We start from the raw sequence: 24,643 nt of genomic DNA, 5'->3' as shown, positions 1-24,643 counted from the left end.
TGTGTCCGTGCTACCGTGATTAATAGCAATGAAATCTGGGACTTCTCCCAACACGAAGCGATCACAATAGCTCTGACAAAGTCAATCAATACGGTCTATCAGTGCCAGGGAAAAAAAATGTGATGAGAAAAAGTGTTTGTGGGGGCCAGGAGGCTGACAGGACCACTGATTTATCACAGATGTGCATTTCTGAGACAACGGGTGAACATGACTTCAACATTTGGGAGGAATTTTGTTCTATCGTGTGGCCATTATAGGGCAAACTCTAATGGTGAAAAGATTGGCCTGGATGCCCCAAACACACAGACATGCATGCGTGGGTGTGCCCTGCACACGTAAGTACACACCTAGTTTGCACACAGTCATGCACACAGATGCTCGGGCACACCTGCGCAAAACATCAACTTTTGCATAATACTCATAGACAGTGATGAGAGATGCACTCAGATCCTTTACTTAGTCAAACTGAATTGCCATAATATGAAAATGCCACATTACAAGTAAAAGTCCTGCATTCAGAATTTTACCAATTTATCACCAGTAAAATGTGTCAAAGTATTCAGTAGTAAAAGTATTCATTATGTTTAATGGTAAATATGGACAGTAGTTAAATGTAACTAAATACATTTACTGAATTACAGCACTTATTTACAATTTTAAAGCACTTGTACTTGAGTTTTTCTATTTCATGCCACTTTATAATTGTACTCCTTTACATTTTGGAGGTATTTGTTAGTTCATTATATTTATCTGATGTAGTAGATAGAGATTAACAATACAAAGTATAAGAAACTAATGAATGATAATGTATTAATATAAATCAAGCTACCTGGCAATTAAAAAAGCAACCCCACCTTTACCAGCTGCAACATTAGTGATTCTTACATGTTAATGCAACAGTAGTTATTATCCAGTAATTGAATGTATATTATTCAGAAAAGGGCAGTTCTGCATGATGAGTACTTTCCCTTCTTGGACTTTAAGTATAAATATTTTTAACACTCCTGCACTTTTACTCTTTTAAAATTTTGAATGCAGGACTTTTACTTGTACCAGAGTATTTCTACACTGTGGTAATGTTACTTAGGCTAAGTAACAGATTAGAATACTTCCTCCACACCTGCTGTTGTGAAATGAAATATATGCTTTGTATCAAGAGACTCAAATTGCAAAGTAAACAAATTTAAGTATTTGCAAGTACAAAAAGAACTGTCTTAAATGGGTTATAAGATAAGATAAGATAAGATACACCTTTATTGATCCCATAATTGAGAAATTATACTCAAGTAGAGTACAAGTACTTGAATAGAAGTACTGTTAAGTACCATGCTAAAGTAAAAGTACTTATTTAGTATGCCCCACTGATCAGATGCACACACACAACAAGACATATTGTCATCTCCAGCTGACAATATCTTACAGAGTATTTTGAGTTGTTGGGGGGGAACGGAGGCTCACACCAGGAGAATATATTGCACTTACAGACTTTTTGACATGCACTACAGACACAAACTCTCTCACACACACCTGACCATCTCTTAACACTTATAAAACATGTGAACAAAGTAAATTTTTCAGAATGTGCCAAACTGAGTTGGCCATATCAAACTAATCAGATGTTATTAAAACGTGCAACGTATGACTGGTCACAGAGCTCCTGAATGTGGTCAAAAATCAACTTGTTAGGGCACACCTATAAATACAATAGTCATTGATGGCAGTATACATAAAAGTATTAGTAAAACTAGTCCAAGTTAACACTAGTTGCTTGCTTCTCCTTGTAATTCCATGAATGAAGCGTGGAGGAAGTCATACTGTTTATTACTTCCTCTCTTTTTTCTTTTACATGTAAGTCTTGATTCAAGTCTTACTAACAAACACTTTAAATTGAATTGTTATGGCATTCAAACCAATTATGTTATTATGGCTTGTTATAATGCGATTACAGAGCCTGATCCCAGTGATTGTCTCTTTAAGAAGCAGTGAGAGTGAGAGGAGGTGGTGTGGTTTCACACCCCGGGGTGGGAAACATGGGCGGGGCCAGCAGCCGCTGACTGACAGTCGCTCAAAAGCTCCCAAACTAAGCGTCGCACGGAGAGCGCGTATCGACCAATCAGATTCGGACTTGGCCCGCCCATCAAACCGCAGCAGCCAATCACAGCAGGGCAGGGGCGGACTCTGGAATCGCTGTTGTGCATCCAACGTGGGACTACGGAACGGTCGGGCTGAAAAAAAGGAAAAGTAACTCAAGAAAGGAAAAAACTCATGGTGGTGGTACACGGTCGGAAGGAGGGGGGACTCTATTTTGCTATTAATCGGATCGTCGAGATTTTGTGACCACAGACTGCACCTGATAAGCTGTCGGCTGACTTCTTCTGGAAGGTACTGCGTGTATTTCCAAGTTGGATTTAACCGACTACAGCAGCGGTGAAGTGCTCGGGAGATTTGGACGATATGCAGCGCTCGGCTTGAGACACCAAGGCTGGAGTTTTTCGGCACCATCCCTGCGGGTCTTAACTTATTCGCTACATCTTCAACTTTGTAGTGGACATTTTACAACACCGTCAGGTCACTGTTTTACCGGTTAGCTAAGTTTTAAACAGTGTTTGCTGCTGCTCCGTTGATCAACAGTTATTTTGAAAGCGCACTGTGTCCTTTAAAATGCTGTTGCATGTTCTCAAACATGTCACCAAAAACAGCTAGCTTATCGAGAAAGTAGTTTATAGCCTGTTAAGAAAACACTCTTAAAACTTAACTTTAACTTCAGGCCACGTACAAGTTCACCGTAGCCTACTTTTTGCTGGTTAATCTGTGAATCACCTTTGATTTTTAGCCCGCGTCGGACACCAGAGGAGAAAGTTGGACTGGAAACTTGTGTCCTAAATGACTGTTACTGGGATGGAAAAGGTTTTTACCACACCACAGCTGTTTGTGCTAGCCTCCGTGGCACAAGAAGACAGTTAATGTGCCGTAAGAGGCGTCCAGTTTCTCCGAAGCTACATTAATATTACAGTTTGTGGGTGCGAGGAGAGAGCTCAGCGGCCGCGCTATTAAAACTGGATACAAAATGGCGGCGTCCCTGGGACGATTTGGATATGTTTCTCGGTGTCTTTTTTATTTAATTTTGTCGCTCGGACTGTTTATCAGTAGTGGATTGAGCTCAGACTTGCCGTGTGCCCAGAACTGTACCTGCAACGGAGATTCAGTGGACTGTAGTAACCTGGAGCTGACAGCTACGCCTCTGGACCTTCCAGTCCGGACTGTTTCCTTGTAAGTAAAGCGCTTAGTTGCCCTAGCCTATTTATTGACCAGCCCATAACGGGGTGACAGTGTTTTGTAAAGAAAAGGAAAGTGCATAATAGCATGTACACTTGTTTATCAAAGCCACAATTAACAGTTAGTAGGCAGTGGACTCATGCTGGTTTTCTCACAAGGAATCCAGTCTGAGAAGATTTTAGTGGTTATGATTTAACTTGCATACTTGTCCATCAAGTGTAACACAAAGTGTGAGGCCAGCTGTTGTGTTCATTCCTTTTTCATAACAACAGCTTTCAGTGAATACGATTTGGGAGCAACATTAAACTTTTTCTAATATTCTGGGGACCCCCTGTTACCTCATTAAAGTCCCCTGGAGGTCCCTGCACCCCACTCTGGAAACTACTGGAACAAACCTCCAGCACTACTTGCTCACACAGTTCTGACACATCACATTGTAACGTGATTAGGAGTGTGTATGCATTGCATCAATCAAGTTTTATCCCCTCTTTCACAACAGGTGAAACTGTTTCTTAATCCAGGCTGACAGTAGGCCAAATGCAGTATTCTAGTGTTTATTCTATTGCAACTTATTTAATGACACTTGGTATTTTCATGCATTTATAGCACTGTAACAGGTGTACTACTAACTGCAAGAAGAGGGAGAAGTGGACATAATTTATTAAGGGGTAAACCTCCTTGCTCAAGGGCACATTGAGATATTGTGGATAACAAAAAAAGCCCTTTGTATTATGTGTTAAATTTATCCTATTAGTTTGAAAACTCCTCTTAATGTGTTAGACTTTAACTGCCCCTAAAACACTATTCTATATTTATCAAATTCCTATTATAATGTTAAGTAACTTTACCTTTAAAAGTGGATTAACTTCCATAAACATTACAGTCCATGACTTACCAGTAAATCTGGATATCGTTCACACTTTGTAGATGATGTAAGACTCACATTTTATTTTATTTATCCAAAATAATTTCATCTTTTCAGTGTAAGAATGAACAAAGGTCCCCTCAGGCTGAGTAAACAAACAGACCCAAACATGTCATAACAAATAAACCTCTGCTTTATTCAGTCAGATTTATGACACGTATTACCATAATTCCTGTTTCTGTGTTTCTAGCCATCGTTCACAAATTAAATTTCTTGCAAATTAAGCATTGGTTCCTCAGGGGAAGGCTGACAACAGTTGAAACCCTGTCTGCCAGCTCATTTAGGAAATAAGCCAATTTGGGACATTTTTATGGAACATCCCCCGATGTTTAGAGACCATCAGCACTTATCAAACTGAATGACACAATTTATCTACAGACAACACTACTCTTTGTCTTCCCAATCAACATTTTGGCTCTCACCTCAATATATGGTAGCCACTATGTCCACTGGTGATTGTGAATCCCCAGTGACAATCTGGCGTCTTGTTACAGAATTTTCAGGATCTGTTTGTGTGTGTGTGTGTTTTGCTGGGAACTTGGGGTTAAAGACCAAAGACCCAAAGAGTCCTCTGGCTCCCAGGTTCCTGTGTTGGGCATTTTATCTTCCCATGGGAAGTGAGGAATGCAACTTTTAAAAAGTCCTCTAAAAACATGAATAACGGCACTTGTGCCGGGGTAGCCTCATTGCCCTGAAGCACCACTTAGCCAAGTTCAAGTGCAGACGCTGTTTATCATGCAAGTACGCAGACACACACTGCTCCTCCTGTACTCATGGACAAAGGACAACTACTGCGGGACAAATGTCCCATCTGAAACAGCTGCTCCAAACCTTTTGGTTTCTGTAAAGATAGGGTCCTGCATGAGCCCTGTCTCGCTCCAAGTCTGCTTCTCTTATCTCGGCCAAACCTTATCGGTCAAGATTTAAGGACCCGCAATCTTGTTGTTTCAAAGGGAACGGCTTTATGGCTTTGAATGATCTTTTAAAACACCTAGGTCGCATATTTCCACACCACTTGAGATAGTCACATTATGTTGGCAGGTAACTCAAAGGGAACCAGGTCTGTTCCTCCAGGGTCTGTAAATGAGCCAGATTAGCAGATGATTACTGTAAACCCAAAGAGACAAGTATGGACAATTTCACTTGTGGCCCAGTTTGATCCCATTATAAAGTACCATACACCAAGTCCTGTCCACTTGAGTGGCTGAAATTACTTTTTGTGTTTTGGGTTGAAAGTTATTTTAGTCTCTTAGTGCTGCCTGTGCACACGGATGTGTGTGTGTGCTGCCTGTGGGTGTATGCTATTCACAGACAAAAGGGAAACTGTAGTACTGTTGAAAATGACAAGTTGAAAGTTGTAACACAGAGCAACAATAATAGCTTTTTCCTGCCAATAGAGCTGACTGAGAGCGTCGGTGTGCACAGTGCCTTGGTCTTAAACAGAGTGTGTTTGTACATATATCTCCAGACGTCTGAGCCAAGTGAAATCAGTGTGGAATCGACTGTCTCTGTTATGTTTACCCCAGGGAGGGAGCAGCAGCAGCAGCAGCAGTGTTGATAGGGAGGACAGTATTTGTGGGTGTCAGTAGCACAAGTCACCTGGGCCAGTTTTCCTCCCTGTCTCTACCACATAACTGAGAAGTAAGGCTCAAAAGTAAATCTCAATAACCTGAAACACCTGTAGCATTTGACTTAAACAAGTAGCTAAAACACATGTGACTGAAGTTGTTAATAATCAAGAAGCCCCCCAGTTTGTCATACTGGTGTGTATATTTTAAACAGCTATTTACAGGCGTTTAGCCTGACTTGCTCTATGTTCCGCTTTGCTGTCTATAGAATTATGGTGGTTAAAGCAGAGAGGATAAATCCAGCCTAAAATAAATTGAGATTTCCCACCCTTTTGTGTGGGTGATGAAGGATTGCACTGTCATGTATTTGCTGCAATTATCTTCATACTGGCTCTTAAATTGGGATTACAGTGATGAATGCAGCAGTCGTACCTCAGGACCTACATTTATAAAGCAGCTCACAGAGGCAAGTAACTCTTAAGGAGAATCGTAGGAGCTTTGTGCCAGTGCCAAATGATTTTGTTCACACTCTCTGGTAGACATATAATTATAAAATGCTAAACAAAAAAATAGTTCAGGCAATCCCATGATTAAAGTCTGAGCTTTGAAGCAAAAGTGTATGTCTAGCTTTTAGTTGTGCAGAGATAGCACCTGATACTCCCACAAGTGACACTATCTACAACTTTATAACTACAAAACATTAGCAATAAAGTCAAATAAGTGGCGTTGGGCCCTCGTTATGCAGACTCACCTCCTGCTTTCAGAGCACTTTGTCGGAGTAATCTTGGAAACCTTGATGAATATGTGTCCAGGGGAGATGGGTGGCTAGAGGGTAGGTGCTGGCAGTTTATCCATCAGTTGCAGTCCTACAAGTGCTGTGGCTGTAAGTGAAGAAAAAAAAGCCTTAATGCTTTCCACTTGTCAAAATAATCTCCCTTCAGGACCCTGATTTTAATTGTCCCCTGTGAGAAAGTGGTCTTGATGAAGAATCAAGGAAACAAACATGTTGACACATCCTGGCAGAGCAGATTGAGGAAAACAAGGAGAGATGGTGAGGGATAGAGGGCGTGGGGAAGATGTGTGATTGACTAGGTGTGGAATATAATAATGTAATGCATTGCAAAAAAGTATATCGCCACATCAATTACTTGCTTATATGTCCCACCCGTGTGATCATTGTTTTTTTAGAGTGAACTCTGCAGTCATGAATTAGTATGTCAAACATATCCTCTGCTGTTTCACATCAGTGTGTCTAACATTTAACAAACTGACCACCAGTCTCTGATGTCTGTCCATTGTTTCTGATTGATGAATAGCCTAATAACATTCAAAGCAAGTTTGCTCTCACACAGTCACATATTCCCTCTTAGGAGTGGTGCCTTATCTTGTTTGCAGCCAGGGTAATGTGTATAAAAAGCATTTTTGCCCACCATCCTCCCAGCGTAATGGGATTTTGCAAGTAAATAAAAGCATGAAGATTACTAATTTTGCTGGCTGAGATTGCTGTGGTTGGATAGAGATAAAGCAGATACGTGTCTGTTCACCAGCGTCTTTCCGTTTTCTCTCATGTGAGATTGTAAAATCCTTTTTGTTTTTTTTTTATTGTTACAGAAAGCTGCAGTTGTTTTATAAAGTTTGTCTTTTATTTCCATTTGTTAAAGTTGAGTTCTTGCTCTGTTGAAAAGCAAGAAGACGTGTAGACTTGAATGGTCTTCTTTGTGACCCGCCATTTCCCAAGTGGTTTACCAAGTTTCCCAATGTGTTGGCCATAATGCTTGGTTTACACCAAACGTACCTCTGCGACTCAATCCAAAGCGGTGGCCTTAAACCTCACAGTACAGCCTTATTGGTAAACACCACCCCCAATAGTTGGTTTTGGCTTCTGCCCTCAGGAAATGGGTTTGTGTTGGTGGTTTCCCTGACAGGGGCTGGGAGCTCAGCTGGCTTGCGGGCTGCAGACTGGTCGGCAGAGGGTGGGGCTGCAGATCACCTGGCCTGGGGGAATATGAGCGGAGGTTGGTAGACATTTTCTGCCCACTGCATGGAAGTGTTTTGTCAATGTCACGGTCTGCTGCTGCTGCTGCCTTGGGGCTGGTTCCACTAGTTGGTGAAAGTCCTGTCAGTGGTCAGAAACCTCAACCACTGTCACACATGTTGTAACACACTCAGAAAACCCAGAGGAAATGAGACATTTCAGGACTGTCTGCCGAGTATGTCACTTACTATCAGACACAGCTCCTTTATTTTTAGGTGGTTTTACCTCATCTAACCTGTTAATAAGCATGCAGAAATAAAAGGACTATTCTTCCTCTTGCTTCCGTGCTTTTATCATTGCCATTTTTACTGTTAGAACATTTGGACTGACTTGATAGTAAACTGCAGAAAGGCTTCTTCTATTGCTTAAACAGGTGAACGTTTCAGCAGTTGGGGCAGAGATACAGCAGCAGCTCTCAGCAGGGCTGAGCCCCTTGTGGTTTCTGGGGCATTTCTCGCTACGCAGCCTTGTAATCTTGTGGTATTGGGAGTGATTATACCAAGTTTGTTTATTGTCATAGTTTCCTTAGCCTTGTGACTCGCATGTCCTCTTGTGGATATTTTAAAGTCAAACTGGAGCGCTCAGAAGGGTTTAGGCAGATATTATCATTGGCACTGATTTTTATCAGCTGCTCTTCACTTTTTCCTCCCTTATCAGACTGTATGGTGTTAAGCCGGGTAGTAAAAGCACAGGGAGTTCCTATATGGAAATTTAAAGCAAGCGGCAGTGTGTTTTTTATTGTAAATGATCCTCTTTTAACCAATTTGGATGATTCATGCCAAACATTAGCTGTGGACAAATTAGGAAGGAACAGCTAAGGTTGAGCCCTAACTTTCATAACAACAGATAAAGTCTGACATTAACATGAAGATATGGAGTGAGCTCATGGCCTCGCACTGGTTTTAATGACAATCAAACAGCTGCTGCCACAAGTCATTCTACAGGAATCCAGTCAGCAGAATAGATGGCCCTTTTGTGAAGACACTTTAGGGCGCCAAGTTTTTTTTTTTCCACCTTTCCCCCTCTCCCCCGAAGTCGGTGTCTACAAAGTGGGCTTGATCGATGAATCATCTGTGAATTCTCTACATCTGGTAAGAGTTTGGAAATCTGGAGAAGATGTTAGAAGAAAAGAAAAAAAAAAGCGTGACTTGGACAGAGAGGGAGAGGTACTGCGCAAGTGAAGCAGCTTCTTCCCAAAAAACAGGCAGTCCTTCGAGGAGTGGAGCTTTGAGTGCTGACTTGGGCCAAACATTTTTTAGTCTCTGTACTTTCTGATACTGTAGAAAAGAGAGCGCATTAGAGCTCCACTGTCTAGACACCCACATATTCCCATGCACTTAGAGTCCACTATTTAGACACTTATTTCACCACTGGCTGGACTGTAATTATTGCTGAATTTTGCTCTGCTAGTAAAATAAACAATAAGAAGGGAAAAAATTGACTAATGATCCTGTCTTTTTCTTCGCTTTGAAGTTGAGAGCGTAAGGTCAGCTGTCTGCATAGTACTTAAACAATAGCCCCACTAAAGAGACATACACTATTTATGTTATTCTTTCAGATTAATTGGGGACGCTCATTTCCTTTTACTCATAATCAAGTAGTCTGGCGCCATTTATAACAAATTACATTGTTCTCACGCTACAGTCTAGTGTTAAATGCAAGAGCATGATCCTATATGTGTGTGTGTATGGATAATGTGTGCACATACATGTATGCAGTATGTACGGCGTGAGTGTTATTGTGCTTCTCATCTGGAGTGTCCATGCTGGCGTCGTTGGGCCTGGCCCGTGGGTTCACGCACTGCCCCGGGCTAGTGCAGACCCTTTTCCACAACCTTCTCCCCTGTTTGTTTGGAGTACCCCACTCCATCCCCTCCTGCATCGGCCCCAAACCAGCAGCATGAAGAATGGCGGTGCACATGGCCCCAAGATGTGGCCCGCCTTCCTGCCTCGGAAAACTTCAGAAACTGAGTCATGCTCCTAGCCTCACTGATTTCAAAGGCCTGAGCAACTCCTTTGTTGAGTTGTGTGTGCGTGTGTGGGGGCGGCGGTGGGAATCTGTAACACAAATGGTGAAATATGCCGATCCCATCAGCGCCACATTTCTCTGAACATACACCTAAGTTCCCCTCACCCTCCCCAAGATCTTGCACTTGCTGCTGTTTTGCCAAGTTCATGGCATTTATCATCATTATTGTTATTGCAAATCTTGTTTGTCGGCTCATGCTTTTAACCTTGTCAAAGTTGATAAGATATTGTTCTGCCAGTTTCCTTCCTCTGTTTGACTGCTGTGTGAAATGGTGGCCCGGAGCTGGTGTTAGCTTTGTGTACACTCTCACTGCAGTTGCCTGGCTATAAACTGGCCCTTAATGACAGGAAGAGTGGTGTGTGTGTATGTGTGTCTGGCCCTCCGACACTCAGGTTATTATTTGACCAGTTTTATGATGCTCTGAAATCGACCACATTAAAGGGCCTTTGTCTCCCAGCTGGACCACAGAAGGCTCATCACTGACATCACTTCACACTTTCAGCGAGCAAAGTTCACGCTGCATTTATCTAGGATAGAAATGGGGAAAGATAATGATGATGTATCTCTGTATGTGCAAGTCCCTGCTTTTTTTTCTCCCCTCCCCATATCTCCTCTCTCCCACACACAGACTGTGTGCTGACTTACAAGCATAGTGTCATATGCTATGACATCACTCCTGTACTCCCAGCTTTTCCTCTACTCCCACAGCACCCATAACACAGCTATTTTTTAAAGCCTTTTAATGAGTTTTATATGTCAGATCAGCTACATGGTCCAGCAATGACGGTCGACTGCAGGCGCTGGGCCCTATTTTTCTTCCTCAGACAGTTTGCTTAGTCAGGCGAGCCTTTTATGAGTTTATCACTTTGTCTTTTCAAGACTTCTTTTTCCAGGTCGGCTCAGATTGAAGCTAATGTTTCAGATTGCTTACGTAAATTTCCAGTAGTTGGCTGATTATCAGTTGATCCGTCAGTTTTTATTGTTAAGACTGTAAAAAGTAGAACAAAACAAATTGCCATCCAAAGTTACTCAGGTCACAAGTAACATTTGTTAAACAAAAAGTCCAATACCTGAAAATTATACATTTTTATTTATGAGGGGGAAAAGCAGCGTACCTCATGTCTGGCTAAACAACTGTTTTTCATACTTGATGAGTGAATCAATGATTTAAATAGACTTTTTGGAGTCAGAACTAGTGAGTGCTTCAGGGCAACAGGTGGTTGATTATTTGTTTGTATCATTACCATTTGTCTTTTCTGTGGTATTATTGTCTAGCAGGCTTGCGTTTTAAAATCGAGCAGTTTCATGGAGGAGGTTTTTCCTCCTGATATTTACCAGATTTTCAGTATTTGTGGTTATTGTTGGTGTTTGGGTTGTGGCGGCTGGGTGGGGTTGGAAGGTGGGAGTGTAATTGCACCTCCTCATCCCAGACCGGCCCTCTTTCCAGCTGCCCTCTTGTTTCGTGTCTCAAACTCTGCTGACAGAAAAGAGGTCATGCTGACCTTTGTGCTCACTGATGACCAGCAGTTTGCTAGAACACAGTTGAAGTGTTGGCTGGTGTTGAGAGCAGATGCTAAATGTTAACACAAACCCTGTTTTTTCATATTTGTAATATCGTATTTATAGGAGTTTAAACTTGAATGACTTCAGGGAACTTTTATGTTAAGTGGAGGCTGGCGTGTGCTGCCAGAATTATCATGGACCGTAACTGTGGTTAGCAATGATTTTTAGATTAACTAATCCATTATTTACAAAGTGATAAATTAAAATTGAAATGACACTTGTAAAACAACTGTTAGTGTAAGAGTAATAACACGATTATTCTATTTAGTTGTCCTCTTAAACCATGAATAATTTAATAAGATTTTTAAATGAAATTATGGCTGTAGTGCACCATTCAGCACAGCTTGAATCCAGTTGGAAAGTAAGTATTTGGCTCAACATGCAGCCTTGAATTATCACACACTTTCTTTGGTTAAGTACCTGGCAGAGAGAGCTTTTGATTTTGATCCTGCTGACTAATGTCAAACAGTCCTGCCCATTTGTATAAACTAGTTGTACCATACAAAGGAATGCTGTGTTTGAAGCATTAAAGCAAAGTCCTTTGTAGTGCTTGCCGTGGTTAATCACAGCAAGTATTCCTATCTCGACCATACATCCTTGTCCGGCTGGTTGAATCATATGATGTGAACCTATGGAGATTGTTGTGCCGTCGCTGGTTTGTTCTTTGCAGCTTGTGTAGAGATTTTTGACACATCATTTGGAAGGTTCTCGTTCTTCTCAGTATGTTTGTTTCTGCCGGTGTTGGTGTCTACATTTCTCAAAGTCAAAAACTCTAATGACTTCAAGGCCTCTTCCAGAAACAGCATGATTGTAAGGTCACTTTCTGGAAAGCATTAACCACACTTAGCACTGGAGTCCCCCTTACAACCCCTCCTTCCACAGGAGAGAGGTGGGGGAGCGAGAGAGGAAGAGGGAGGGAAACCAGCGTTATCACCATCTCTTCATACAGTAGGTGTTAAAACGCTGTGAAACTTATCTAATCTGATAGGCAAGAAAATAAATCTGGCTGAGAATGAGATGGAGAGAAAAAGGCTCAGTTGTGTAAACACCATCGGTGACTGAGAGGGAAGCACATGCACGCTTGTGTACTCGCACAAAGGAGCCGTTTTGTTTGTTGCTGTGGCCTTTAGCACCAGTACGGCAGGTTTAGCTCTCAAACGTGACTTGCTTTTTTTCCCTAGTCATCGCTTTGTTCTGTTTACCCCTGCTCTTTATTTAAATCTGTGAGTTTCCTGCGTTCTTGGATAAATCTTTATTTGCTGTAAAGCAAGGTTCACTAGCAAAATCTCTCGACTCGTTTTGTGCGAAAAGCAGGTTGATAAAAGCTACTGATTGCTCTTCCAGATGACAGCGCTCTCCCAAGTTCATCTCGTCTGAGCCGTGTGTGTGTGTGTGTGTGTGTGTGTGTGTGTGTGTGTGTGTGAATATACGTACCTCCAGGCAGAGGCGGCCCATAGGAAAGCTGTGCGATTTTTCACTTAGCTTCACCATAACGAGGTAATTGCCTCCTGTTGCAGGGGACGGCAATTTAGCAATCTGGGCCACGATGGGAGGTGCCCCAGTAAATGATCATAACGTAGACACACATGCACACCTCCCTGTCAGGCCTGTGCCTGGAGGGCAGACACATGCTCTGCTATTATCTCGTCACACACACACAGGCAGGGAGAACGATTTGGGGAGGGAGACTGTCATTATCTGCAATCAAGCATAGAAGACAAGAAAGGGAAATCTGTAAAGTGAGGTGGAGATTGAGATTGATAGGCATAAATACTATTAAAAAGTGTGTATGATGTAAGATAATTACAGTCTTTTATTCTGGTATTGACCCAGCCTCTGCTCATCAGCTTTTTTAATTATCCATTCTCACTGTCTCTAAAATGAAGAATCAATGAAATGAAGTAACAGCTTCTGCACGCAGCGGTCTTTTAAGGCCACGGTGGGACAAGAGGGTGAGGAATGCGTTGCATCAGGTAAAAGTGTCCCCAGTGTCTGGGAACAAGCAGCCATCCCTCGGCAGGCCTGTGAAACATTCCTGGGCCGTCTCTCACGTCTGGACAGAGGGATGGAGGGGCGGGAGGCAGGCGGCTCGGAGCTGTGGGCTCCCTTTGTCTCGTCTGTCCTAGCCCCACCACAAAAACACAAACAGCGCTCTCACTGCAGCCTCCTCTCTGCCAACAGGGCAGGCCGCGTGCCAGCCGGGCAGGAGGTGTGTGACAGAGATAGCACTTGTTTATGCGTGAAATAAATTTGATTCATATGGCGTGGGAAGCTCAATCTGAAATGCAGATGTGGGTTAGGTGCACTTTGCCCCCACCTTCTCACTCGCTCTCTGACGGTGGTAACGCTATATCGCTGGACAAATCACTCCGTAATAAGCCTTTGTACAAGTCAAGTGCCAGCTATTAAATACACTGTTAGCCTAAAGTGCAAATTGACTGCTGCAGATGAATGGCCTGTGGGTTATGTTTGGAAAGTGAGCCAGGAGAGAGAGACACTCTGTATCGATAGTATTGATCGGGCCCTCCTTGAAGGCCAGCCCGAATGGATGTACTGCAGTGTTTCAGGCATACTTAATATGGACGGATGAGGCTGTTTGTCAAATGGGGGAAATAATTGTTGTTATCGATCAAGATCCTTATTTGAACCACTGAAAAATGGCTATGACAAATACAATAAAAGTTCTGGAAAATGTTGCACTGCTGATGTTTTGAATTGTACTTGTCCTTCCCTGTCTGCTATAAGGCATGTTATGAACAACCTTTTTCATTTACATTTTCTTTTCTCCTTACAGAAATCTTGGCCACAACAAGCTGACCACCATTAATATTGAAGCTTTTGAAAATCTTCCCAACTTGAGAGAGCTGTAAGTAGTCATCGACAGAATACACACATATACTTGATTTCCACAGAGTGCTGCAGGAATAAGTCCCAAAATCCAGAATTGAGTTAGCATTTTTGCACTTCCGGTTCCCTTGTCACAAAGTCACTGGGTTTTTGGTGAAATGCCTAAAGTAAGGTCTGTGGTTAACACAGGCTTAAGATAGTTTTACTTTTTCTTCTAAGACATAAAATATGGCAGTAAATTCCCCACCCTTGAATTTTAAAGCTTTTACCTATCTTACAAAAACGGTAGCTAACAAGTGGCTAAATGAGACTGTAGAGGTTATCAGGGACATAAACTGTGACCAACAGCCTTTTGGAGGTGGTTACATTGATGTCATGCAACTGTGATGTAGTTTGTTAATAGCCTAGTATGGCTCACAGAACATAGACTGTGGGTATCACTGGCTGCCTATCTCAGACAGTGACACTCTTCCTGCATGTTGCCCTTTTTTAAAATCCCAGTCTCTACTTGAAACTAGTCTGTCAAAGCCAGACCTACATACACACTCCGTTTTAGCTCTGTGCGTGAAACAACAACTTCACCTACATGCTAAAACATCTTTAAATGTTTTATATGGCTCTTTCGTTTAGCCATTTAGCCATTCTGTTCAGTTGTTTCCTCCTGACACTATCTTGCAAGGCCATTGTCGTTGCGTCCTGGGCTTAGCGCCACCCAAAATGATTTTCATTGGTTTAAAGAAATGCAAACAACCCAGAGCGTTTTTTGGGTTCAGCCAGACCTTCTTCCAGTGCTAGCACAACCCAAGACAGGTGTGGCTATGCAAGACTATTTATAGCCTACGTTAGCATTTTGCTTCTGGCGATTGCAGGCACAGTGTATTTTCTGCAGTAATCCAAAGTCGAATGGAAAAATCATATTGCCTTTTTGTGGAGGGAGTTAAGGTGATGCTTACTCCCTGGTTGGCCTACAAAAAACATCATCCGTATAGCACTCTATTGAGGCAATGGACAGGGAACACACTTTATAATGGACTTCCTCAAGTGTGTGTATGGCCTCTTTTTCTCTCTTGTGTTCAAAATGTTCAACGACAAATGTGGCTTAGTTTTTTTCTTTTTTAATCCATTCCCGTCAGTTGTGATTTGTTTTTATCAATGACTTCATTCTGACTAACGTCCACGGTTGCCACTCCACTTCCTAGTAGCATCCTCGTATGTGTTTCCTTGAACTAAGTCCAATTGAGAATAAAGTGGTGGTTTTCTATATTAAGCCTCCCCTCCACCACCCGATACTGTGGCCAACGCTGGCCTTGTAAATATTTTATATGGTGAGGAGAGGGCTTGGCTCTGTGTCACTCAGTGCCAGTGCACAAGACACATACACACACACACACGAGCTAACTGGTGATACACACACTGGTGACATCTTTGGCAGGCCGGCCGGCCAGTCATACGCTTCTCGACATCTGTTTTACTCCCGTGTTATTTTTGGTTTTTAAAAGGATGACTTGCTGCTTGTGCTGCGGCAGACGTGACAAGTTGTGTTTGAAATCTTTTTGATTTATACGAGGTTTGATTGAACTTATCCTCGTGTGATGATGGAGCATGAGATGCCCCAGTGACAATGTGGCATCTCAGCCAGCATGTACATTTTGTATAGAAATTACAAGTACAGCTTCACAAATATTTAAGTGTGACTAAAGTTTCACACAGGCTCTTTGAGTTTTATTCACACTTTACATTTTAATTACGCCACAAAGACCAAATAAAACCACCACAAACACAACACAACACAACACAACACAACACAACACAACACAACACAGTACAGTACAAAAACACAAAGACAGATTGTTGGAGATTACAGACTGAAATACATCAATATAATATACTTACTTAGGAGATCATTGTATCACCACTCCATCTTGAGAGGGATTCTGCCTTCAGAGTCATATTTATTGTACTGGCATAGCATATTTTCGACTCTTTCCTAAAATGTTATTATTTCTGGGCAGTGCCATAGCATAAGAATTTGTGTTTTTGTGTATTTTCCTTACTTAAATCATTTCCTGTGCTCCTCTATTTTTCTCAGTTTGTAAATGTCAGACTTGGAAAAAATGCCTCTGTTAAGTCCTCTAACCTCATAACCACACATCATTCATGTGTTTGTGTTTTTCTTCAGGGCACACATTTGTTCTCTCACTCACTACAATGTGTATTTGTCACTTTCAGGCGGCTGGACCACAATGAGCTGACCTCCATACCAGATTTAGGACAGGCTGCTTCCAAGATTGTATCTCTCTACCTGTGAGTACTGCCCCATTTATTGCATAACACAGCACCAGAATTATCTGGCTCTCCATTACTGTATTCCGAGGTCAGTGGCCTCTTTGAAATGCTCCTGAAATAGTCTCTTGACGCCCATGGAAGATGCATATGCCTCTGCATCTCAGACGTAATACTGCGTTAATGTGAAGCTATCCATGATTGTGACTCTTGTTAAATTAAACTAGATAAAAAAAAAAAAAATTCTCGCACCACTGTTGGCATAAATATGGAGCACTGTCTCGAGCGATTAGTACGTGGTCAAGTAACTGACTGGTCTGATTAGCCGGCCATGTGGTCTTGTCTACAGCGAGCGGTGCTGGCTGCTCAGTGTCAGCATGTATATGGTTCCAGCTTGGTTGCTCTCAGTTGTGAAACTGTGCCTGTGGGGACTGCCTGCACTGGCATCTCACTGGAGATTTACTGCCCTATTTGGGAAGGGCGTGTGTGCGCTTGTGTGTGTCACGAACGTGAGCTCGGTAGTCAATCAACAGTCTCATTTTTACACAGTTGAGGGGAAACTCATGGCGAGAAAGTGGTAGTTTGATAACTTGATTGGAGTTGCAGTTTGGAGGCCAGTAAATGCAACCGCTGAGGGAAATGCACAGACATATATTACGTTAAATATTACGGTTATGTTATTACATGTTAAGTTCACTATATGTTTTTAAGGAGGTAAACTAATAATGATTGGGGTACTCGTACTTAAATGGTTAACATACTTGTACCACATTATTTGTTCAGCACTTTTATTCAAGTCAGTGTTATCTCAGCACCGACAATTTTCTGTGTTACTACGATGCTTGAGAATGTCCGAAGGAATGTGAGGAACACAAAACAAACACAGTACAATGAAAGGCTTTCTAAGGTCACACCAAAATAAGCACAAGATAGAAATCAAAAGCTGAAGCTGATATGAAAGCTTATTACAATCCTTAAAACAAGATAAATGGCAATGCTCCTTGGTTTCCAATTATACACAAACACACACACCCACACATACACACATAGTGACTGCCCGTATCATCTGTTGGGTGGACCGTTGTTTTCCAGCGTGCCATAGTTTTTTCCCCTTGTGTGACCAGGGAACATTCTTAAGTCTCACTCAACCTGAAACAAGAACGTTAACCCCCCCTAAGCTAGTTGTAGCGCTAACAGTTAGCTTCACTCTGTGCATAAGCTTTCACACCTTGCTAGCATGCCGGCTGACTGCCTGGTGGTAAAGTGCGCAGCTGCTGCTTCCTGTAATATTGGTCATGGTCATATTATTTTTGGTGGTAAGCTTTTTGGAAGTCACACCTTCGCCTCTCCCTGTGTGTCATCTGCCTGTTTGTCATCATTTATCATGATGCATTAATGTGGTGACATTATTTCTGTAAGCTGTGGGGGTGGAAGTTTGATAAGGCAGCTCTGACATCTGTCTGTTAAGATTTGTCATGTTTGTGACAAGTTTGAGGTAGTGTCATTGTGTGTTTTTTATCAGTCTGGATCTATAGGCTTTAGCACAAACTCTCTTGTTAGCTTTGCTTTTCATACAAAGACCGGAGCAAGTTCACCTTTACTTACACAAACTGTGCAGAGTCGCAGCCCCTCCAAATGATCGGGGTGTCTTTTTTTGGCCTGACTTGAAGCCTGTTGCTAGGGGAAGGCCTGTAGGCCTGATGGGAGTGTAGGCTGGAGGGAGGGTCGGATCTTTACAAAGCCACACAGCTGAAGCGAAGGCCTGCTGAAGCACTTGCAGCTGCAGCTGTCAGTCACATGGCTTACAGTAAAATGGGTGACAGTGAGAAGGGGAGGAAGGATGAGAAAATAGGGAGGGAGGAAAGGACGGGGGATGTGAATAGTGTCAGATCAGGGTGACATCACCACGTATCGAAAGAGGAATGGCGAAGGAGAAGTAGCGGAGGAGGCAGTAGGAGGGTATGGAGAGGCAAAGGAAGGGAAAAAAAAGAGAAGCAAGAGGTGAGCTCATGCTTAGGGTTATTCCCAAAAGTAAATCCAATGCGCTCCGTCTCCCTTGCCAACCACCAAGCACTCTGGAGTGTGAGAGTTTCTGTGTATGAGCCCTGGCAGAGGCAGCAGTACAGACTGCAGGGCAGTGTTCCTGTGCCATTGGTTGAGATCGTCTGGAATGTCGTCTGACTACAAGTTTGTGTGAGACAGTGGTTTATGCACGCACACACACACACACACACATGCACACATAGACAAGCAAATGGACTGAGAATCTGTCTTCAGCCCCTCATCCAACAGTAAACTTTCAAAAAGGCAGAGAGCCCATTGATTGTGGTTGCTACTGTCTGACTGCCTGAGTCCATCAGTTTGCTAGTTGCTGACAAGATATTTTTTATTGTTATTACTGCCATTATTCTACTATGACACACTCAAGACTGAGTAGTTATACAGTATTTACCACTGGGACGTGGTGAGAGCAATATTTTGTTGGCAGAAACACAAAAGCAGGCAACAGATGAGCAGTCTTTGTTGTATAGACATTTACCTTTTTAATTTAATTTAATTTAATTTAAATGAGCTTATTTTTTAGTTGTTGTAGTGAATACTGCTTTAAGACTTTCATGTTAATTCAGCAACTGTTAATATTGCCGATGATTAACTTTTGCAACGATACCTATCAGACTGTGTCATCTTATCAGCACAAGGCTATTTGGAGCTATCTGATTCAGAATCTTAAAAGGTCACACTTGTGAAGAACACGATGCCTTTTTCTGTAGGAGTATGACATATAGTTATTGAGAATTACAGTAATCGTAAAATAAAAAAGGGAACAAGAAAGGATAGATGTGTCAGCTTGTGTTTTTTTTCCTTGCTTCCTCTGCTCTTTCTCTTCTCGTCTTTCTTAGTAATCTTTTGCTTGGTCAAAAGGTGACTTTTCTTTTGTCTTTCTTCTGCTTCCTGTATCTCTCATCCTCTTCCTCTCACTGACATGTCTAGGAGTTCTTTGTGATCGCTACCGCTCTGGTGAAATTCATTAGGCACAGATAAGCCTGCCTGCACTTTAAATGTTTCTTTGGTCCATCACTGTTTAAATTAAAATGAAAAACACCTGATTGCGTAGAAGCTTTTCATGAACCAACCAAAGACCATATGCCGAGCTCCCACAGTCCCACAATGCACTTGGCGAGCCCACTAGCATCCCGCAGACACCCAGAATGCCACAGCAGGATGGCGGAAAAAAGAAGCCACAAAAAGTTTTAAAAACAGTGTCAAAGTGACAGCAGAGCAGCACAAACTTTCCCATTGTGCTCATCGCCTGCCCAGTCAACATCAAAGCGGTTCTCTAAAACAGCTCAGGAGAGAAATCATATGGCCCGCTGGATGATCTGATTTTAAAATAATTCTCCTTTTGTCCCGACCGCCAGCTTCAAACGCTAAGGGATGGGCCAAACAATCGCCCCCAGAGATGACACTGGAAGCGGTAGAATGGGCTTGTTAGTGTAAACCGTGGATGCACTTTCCATACATCAAAAGAAGTGTCAAAATGAGCCGGGCTCATGATAATCAGATGGTCAATGGGGCAGGGTAATGAGATTTGGAATTAAGTGGAATCAAGGCGAATAAGACCCCCGGACATCAAAGGGAACAAGAGAGAGCCCAGCTCCTCTTTATCAGAAATGTCACCGGCCGTATGATAATCAGTTTTTATAAACGCTACTATTGTATGTGTGGACTTCAAACAAGTTGAGCGCCGGGGCTTTATCTGTCTCTCACACGCAGCTGGGCTCTGACTGTGGGAGGGAGGGAGGAGAGAGAGGGAGGAGAGGGAGGGAGGAGAGGAGAGGGAATTTGGTTTGAGTGGTGGAAGGAGAACAGGGCGAGAGAAAGAGTGAGAGAGGTCAACCTCTCCCACCAGTTTGAGCCTGATCTGTTTTTCCCATCAAAGGTCACCAGCTGTTGACCCCACCTCACCCCTTCATTCTCCCCCTTCCTTTCTCCTCCCCCATTCCTTCCCTCGCTCCTTTGCTCAAGCTCACTGTAGCCACTGTCTGTCGCTCTGTTCCGTGTGTGTCTGTTATTTGTGTTGTGTGTTTGCCCAGGCGTGCTTGCATGGCTCATCTTTAACCATTTCTGCCACTGTTTATTCAGGTGGGCCGCTGTGGTGTGACCCCTCCTCCTCTCACACACCAATAAATGTGTGTGTGTGTGTGTGTGTGTGTGCCTGCCTCTGTATGTGTGTGTCCATCTGCTGGCTGAAGGCTAGAAAGGAAGCAGAAAGGAGGGACTGACCTTGTTTTGACGAGTTTGACTGGTGGAACACCTGCGCTCTCTCTCTGGCTCTTTCTGTCAAACACACGCGCACGCACACACACACACACACACACACACACACACACACACACACACACAAAAGTTAAGCAGTCAGAATAATAATCCTGGGCTTTAAAACTATTAATGGTAACTTTTATCAAAATAACTTTGTGTCATATTTGCCGAAACTGTCTCCTCTTCCTTCTGCCTCTAATGGCATTCACTAGAATTGACCGCAGCACCAAAAAACAACCAATCAGAGCCAAGGAGTCTGTTATGCAACTGTCAATCATGTTAATTACAGCTTGTAAACTGTGGTCAAATTATCAAGCTAGGCAGCGCTGATCAAATGTGAGTCAAGATTTTGTTACTGCATTGCGTGTCTCATATAAATGTTTTCAGAAACATATTTCAGTGTACTGTTTAGCTGTGAGCTGAGAGCGTTTATGACCTGGTGTAGCAAGTTGGATGTGTGTTCTGCATAATGTATAAATTTGTGTATATTTGCAGTAGATTAGAGCAGTGTTTGGGTTGCTTGTGTGCCCTGTGGCTAGGGATGGGCACCAAAACCGGGTACTAAATGGGCCCCTGGGCCAAATTATTAAAGGCCGTAGTATTGATATGCTCCGGCTCTGTTCTCAGTTTAAGTTTTGCTTCTCTGTTATCTAGATTCTAGTCAGTAGTTCCCACTCCTTTGTCCTTGGGCCAGAACTTCTTGAGAATCACACCGCTATCTCTCCATTCCATCACACACTGAAGTACTCTGAAACCCCCCTTCAAGTGGCTCTGGTTGATCACCCGAGCCCCATCTATCTAATAGATTTTGCGTCTAAGCACTGCAGAGAAGAACAGGTGTCCTTGGAATTGTTTAAAGAAGGCCAGCCTCTGTTGGGAAGCTCTTAAAGTACACATTTGGTGGATGAAGACCACTTTGTTCTGTGTACTCTGCTCTCTTTGTGCCTGAGAGTGGGTTTAGGAAAGGGTGAGGGATTTGGAGTGTCTTCCTTGGGTGATGGGAGAAGGACACCAACGTTGAGCAGGGTGATATATTTCAAGGAGGTGACATGGACACTTTGTAGGGTAGAGCTGTAGGTCTGTGAGTAGGATTTTCAGCCACACCTAATGCCTTTTTGTGTGTGTCTTAATTTTCCAGACATCATAATAAGATCCGCACTGTAGACGGCAGGCGTACCAGAGAGCTGGCTTCTGTGGAAACCCTGGACCTGAGCAACAATGACATCACCGAGCTTCGAGGGCACTGCTTTCCTGCAGGCCTCCAAATCAGAGACCTGTAAGTACAATCTCTGTGGCACGCAGCACACCAATGTTAAAAATGTAGGTAATAAAATAGAATAAAATAAGATGAAACTTTAGTATTCCCTATGGGGAAATAAGTTTTTACAGCAGTCAGTATTGGTAGACAAATAAAATAAAACCTACAAAATCCCTGACATTTGAATCCAGAGTTGCATAGCCTGTTTTAATGAAAGCATATGGGGGGAAATTGATTACAGCATACAAGAAGTATGTAAAATAACTCGTGTCAGACAAAAGCAAGGCCCTTCATAAACACATGTTTGAGGTTTGTTACAAATCTCTTACGTCCACATGTGCTGTTTCTGCATTCAGGTACCTGAGCAGCAACAAGATCAGCACGTTGGAGCTTGGAGCTCTGGACCACCTGGGTTCTACTTTACAGGTCCTGAGACTGAGCCGAAACCGCATCAGCCAGATCCCCGTGAGAGCCTTCCAGCTCCCGAGGCTCACCCAGCTGTGAGTACCACTGGATTCCATCAGTTTAACAGCACAGTTAGTGTGATGACAAGGTTGTGTTTTGATCTGTCAGAGAGGTTCGACCTGCAAAAACAATATATTTTTAACATTTAGGCTGAAAATGAATGAGTTTCCCAGTTGTAGCCTTTGGAGGCGTTACAGAATTGAAAAGTATTAAGAGTTTAAATGAGGTCTGTAGCGTCTGTTGATCAAGCGCTGTGCGTCAAACATTTGAAACGCTATTAGTGTGAGCTATTCCTCAAGGGGCGGATAAGGTCTGACTAGGTAAACACCAGAGCCATATTATCGGTGATTTATTGCCTTCTTCCATATCCCCAAAGTGGTTAGTTCATTCCCCTCACCGTGCTCCATTATCTTCGTCAAACCTCCCTCCAGCGCAACAGTGAGGTCGGACCTATTTGTAGCCCAACGCCTTCATTCTAGAGAATGAAGGGACTCACGTAATGGGAGTCTTACCCCACTGTGGCTCCAGTAGTTTCCCAGGTGCCTTTTGTTGGACAGGTGGCCCCACTGACACTGTATCTAAACATTGTAGTGGTGATGCACATCAGACACAAAAGAACCTGCGTGGATTTTTATCTTTTCCAACCTGAGGGCTTCTACACACACACACATACAAAATGTACAAATTCCCTGTTGCGTGCAGAGACGTCTCAGGCCTCATATGCAAAATAAAAAACATTGTGATGTGTTAAAATGTTATACCTACATATAGTATCACTATAATTTCACAGGGTCACAACCTGACCCTTGTTTGTAAGCTAAAGCCTGTGGGTATATGGTGCTGGCCTCATGCCACAGATGGAAAGGACACCACTGAGGAATGCCTGTTAAGCTGGGGGTTTGTTAACTTCAGAATGCTCTAACTGAAGCGTGCTGGCAACAGGATTCTTTGGTTTTGCCTTCAGTGTGATGGATGCTGTGGTTTTCCTGCTTTGAAATGTGGGGAACATTTTGACAGAGTTTACGAAGTATGGTTAAGTGCCTCACTGATTTTCCTCCCATGATCAGTCGCTGCATTTGTTTTGTCTGTCTGTCCACCCTGCAGTGAGCTGAACAGGAACCGTATTCGTCAGGTGGAGGGTCTGACCTTCCAGGGTCTGTCCAGCTTGGAGGTACTCAAGCTGCAAAGAAACAGCATCAGCAAGCTGACTGATGGGGCCTTCTGGGACCTGGCCAAGATGAAAGTCCTGTAAGTTAACAAACTCACAAAGCATCAGTGCATTACATAATAATACATTTACATAAAATTGATAGAATAGATATTTTCCAAGTCGTATACACCCTGCATCAGAATCATAAAAGTATGGGTGCAGCACATAGCCTGGAACAACCTTTTTGCACCACTTACTGACTATTACTGGAATACCCACCTACCAAACCGTATAAGAATAAAATATTTTTGTCTTTACTGGAACTTTCGCACTAACTGAGCTGCAATTTTGACACATTACTTTAATTACACGCAAAATAACACAGTAATGATCACAAATTGCGTTGCAATTTCTTAGAAATGCTGCAGCAAATTTAGTCATTTCAGGGCGTAATAATTACCACCAAACTCCTGACATCCTGTTGCGTGTAAACCATTGTGTTCAAGATCCTTAAATTCCTACTTCCTAATAATACGTGTTTTTCTTGCAGTCACTTGGACTACAACAGCCTGACAGAGGTGAACAGTGGCTCCCTGTACGGCCTTACGTCCCTTCAGCAGTTATTCCTCAGTAACAACTCTATAGCCCGCATCAACCCTGACGGATGGAAGTTCTGCCAGAAGCTAAGGGAACTGTGAGTACTGGCATTTAAATTAGCACGAGCAGTCAAACTCTTGTACCATATGTCTTTGGTACACAGTGGTTAAAGTTCCTAAACGTGGGATGACAACCGCAGTGGAAGGAGAGTTAGAGTCAACAAAGAAAATAAGTTCCACATAGTTCAATTAAAAAGAAGCTGTATCTTTAAAATGTCTTCTGTCTTTCTCTGGGGATGTAAACCACTTGTCCTACAGCCTGAGAATTC

General features: G+C 42.7%; 1 protein-coding gene across 1 annotated transcript in view; it reads left to right on the top strand.

Moving 5' to 3' along the window:
• Positions 1–2,226: 2,226 nt before the first annotated feature.
• lrig1 (leucine-rich repeats and immunoglobulin-like domains 1) overlaps positions 2,227–24,643 on the top strand; it is a 36,509-nt gene continuing 14,092 nt past the window's right edge. Inside the window, exons 1-7 of the mRNA XM_050037175.1 lie at positions 2,227–3,270; positions 14,190–14,261; positions 16,472–16,546; positions 21,984–22,121; positions 22,460–22,603; positions 23,673–23,816; positions 24,269–24,412. Of these exons, the coding sequence (XP_049893132.1) occupies positions 3,068–3,270; positions 14,190–14,261; positions 16,472–16,546; positions 21,984–22,121; positions 22,460–22,603; positions 23,673–23,816; positions 24,269–24,412 (920 nt within the window). The 5' untranslated portion in view covers positions 2,227–3,067. The remainder of the gene's footprint in view (positions 3,271–14,189; positions 14,262–16,471; positions 16,547–21,983; positions 22,122–22,459; positions 22,604–23,672; positions 23,817–24,268; positions 24,413–24,643) is intronic.

This window comes from Epinephelus moara, chromosome 24, assembly GCF_006386435.1.
Source record: "Epinephelus moara isolate mb chromosome 24, YSFRI_EMoa_1.0, whole genome shotgun sequence".
NCBI lineage: Eukaryota > Metazoa > Chordata > Actinopteri > Perciformes > Serranidae > Epinephelus > Epinephelus moara.
This window is presented reverse-complemented; position numbering and strand designations above follow the sequence as displayed.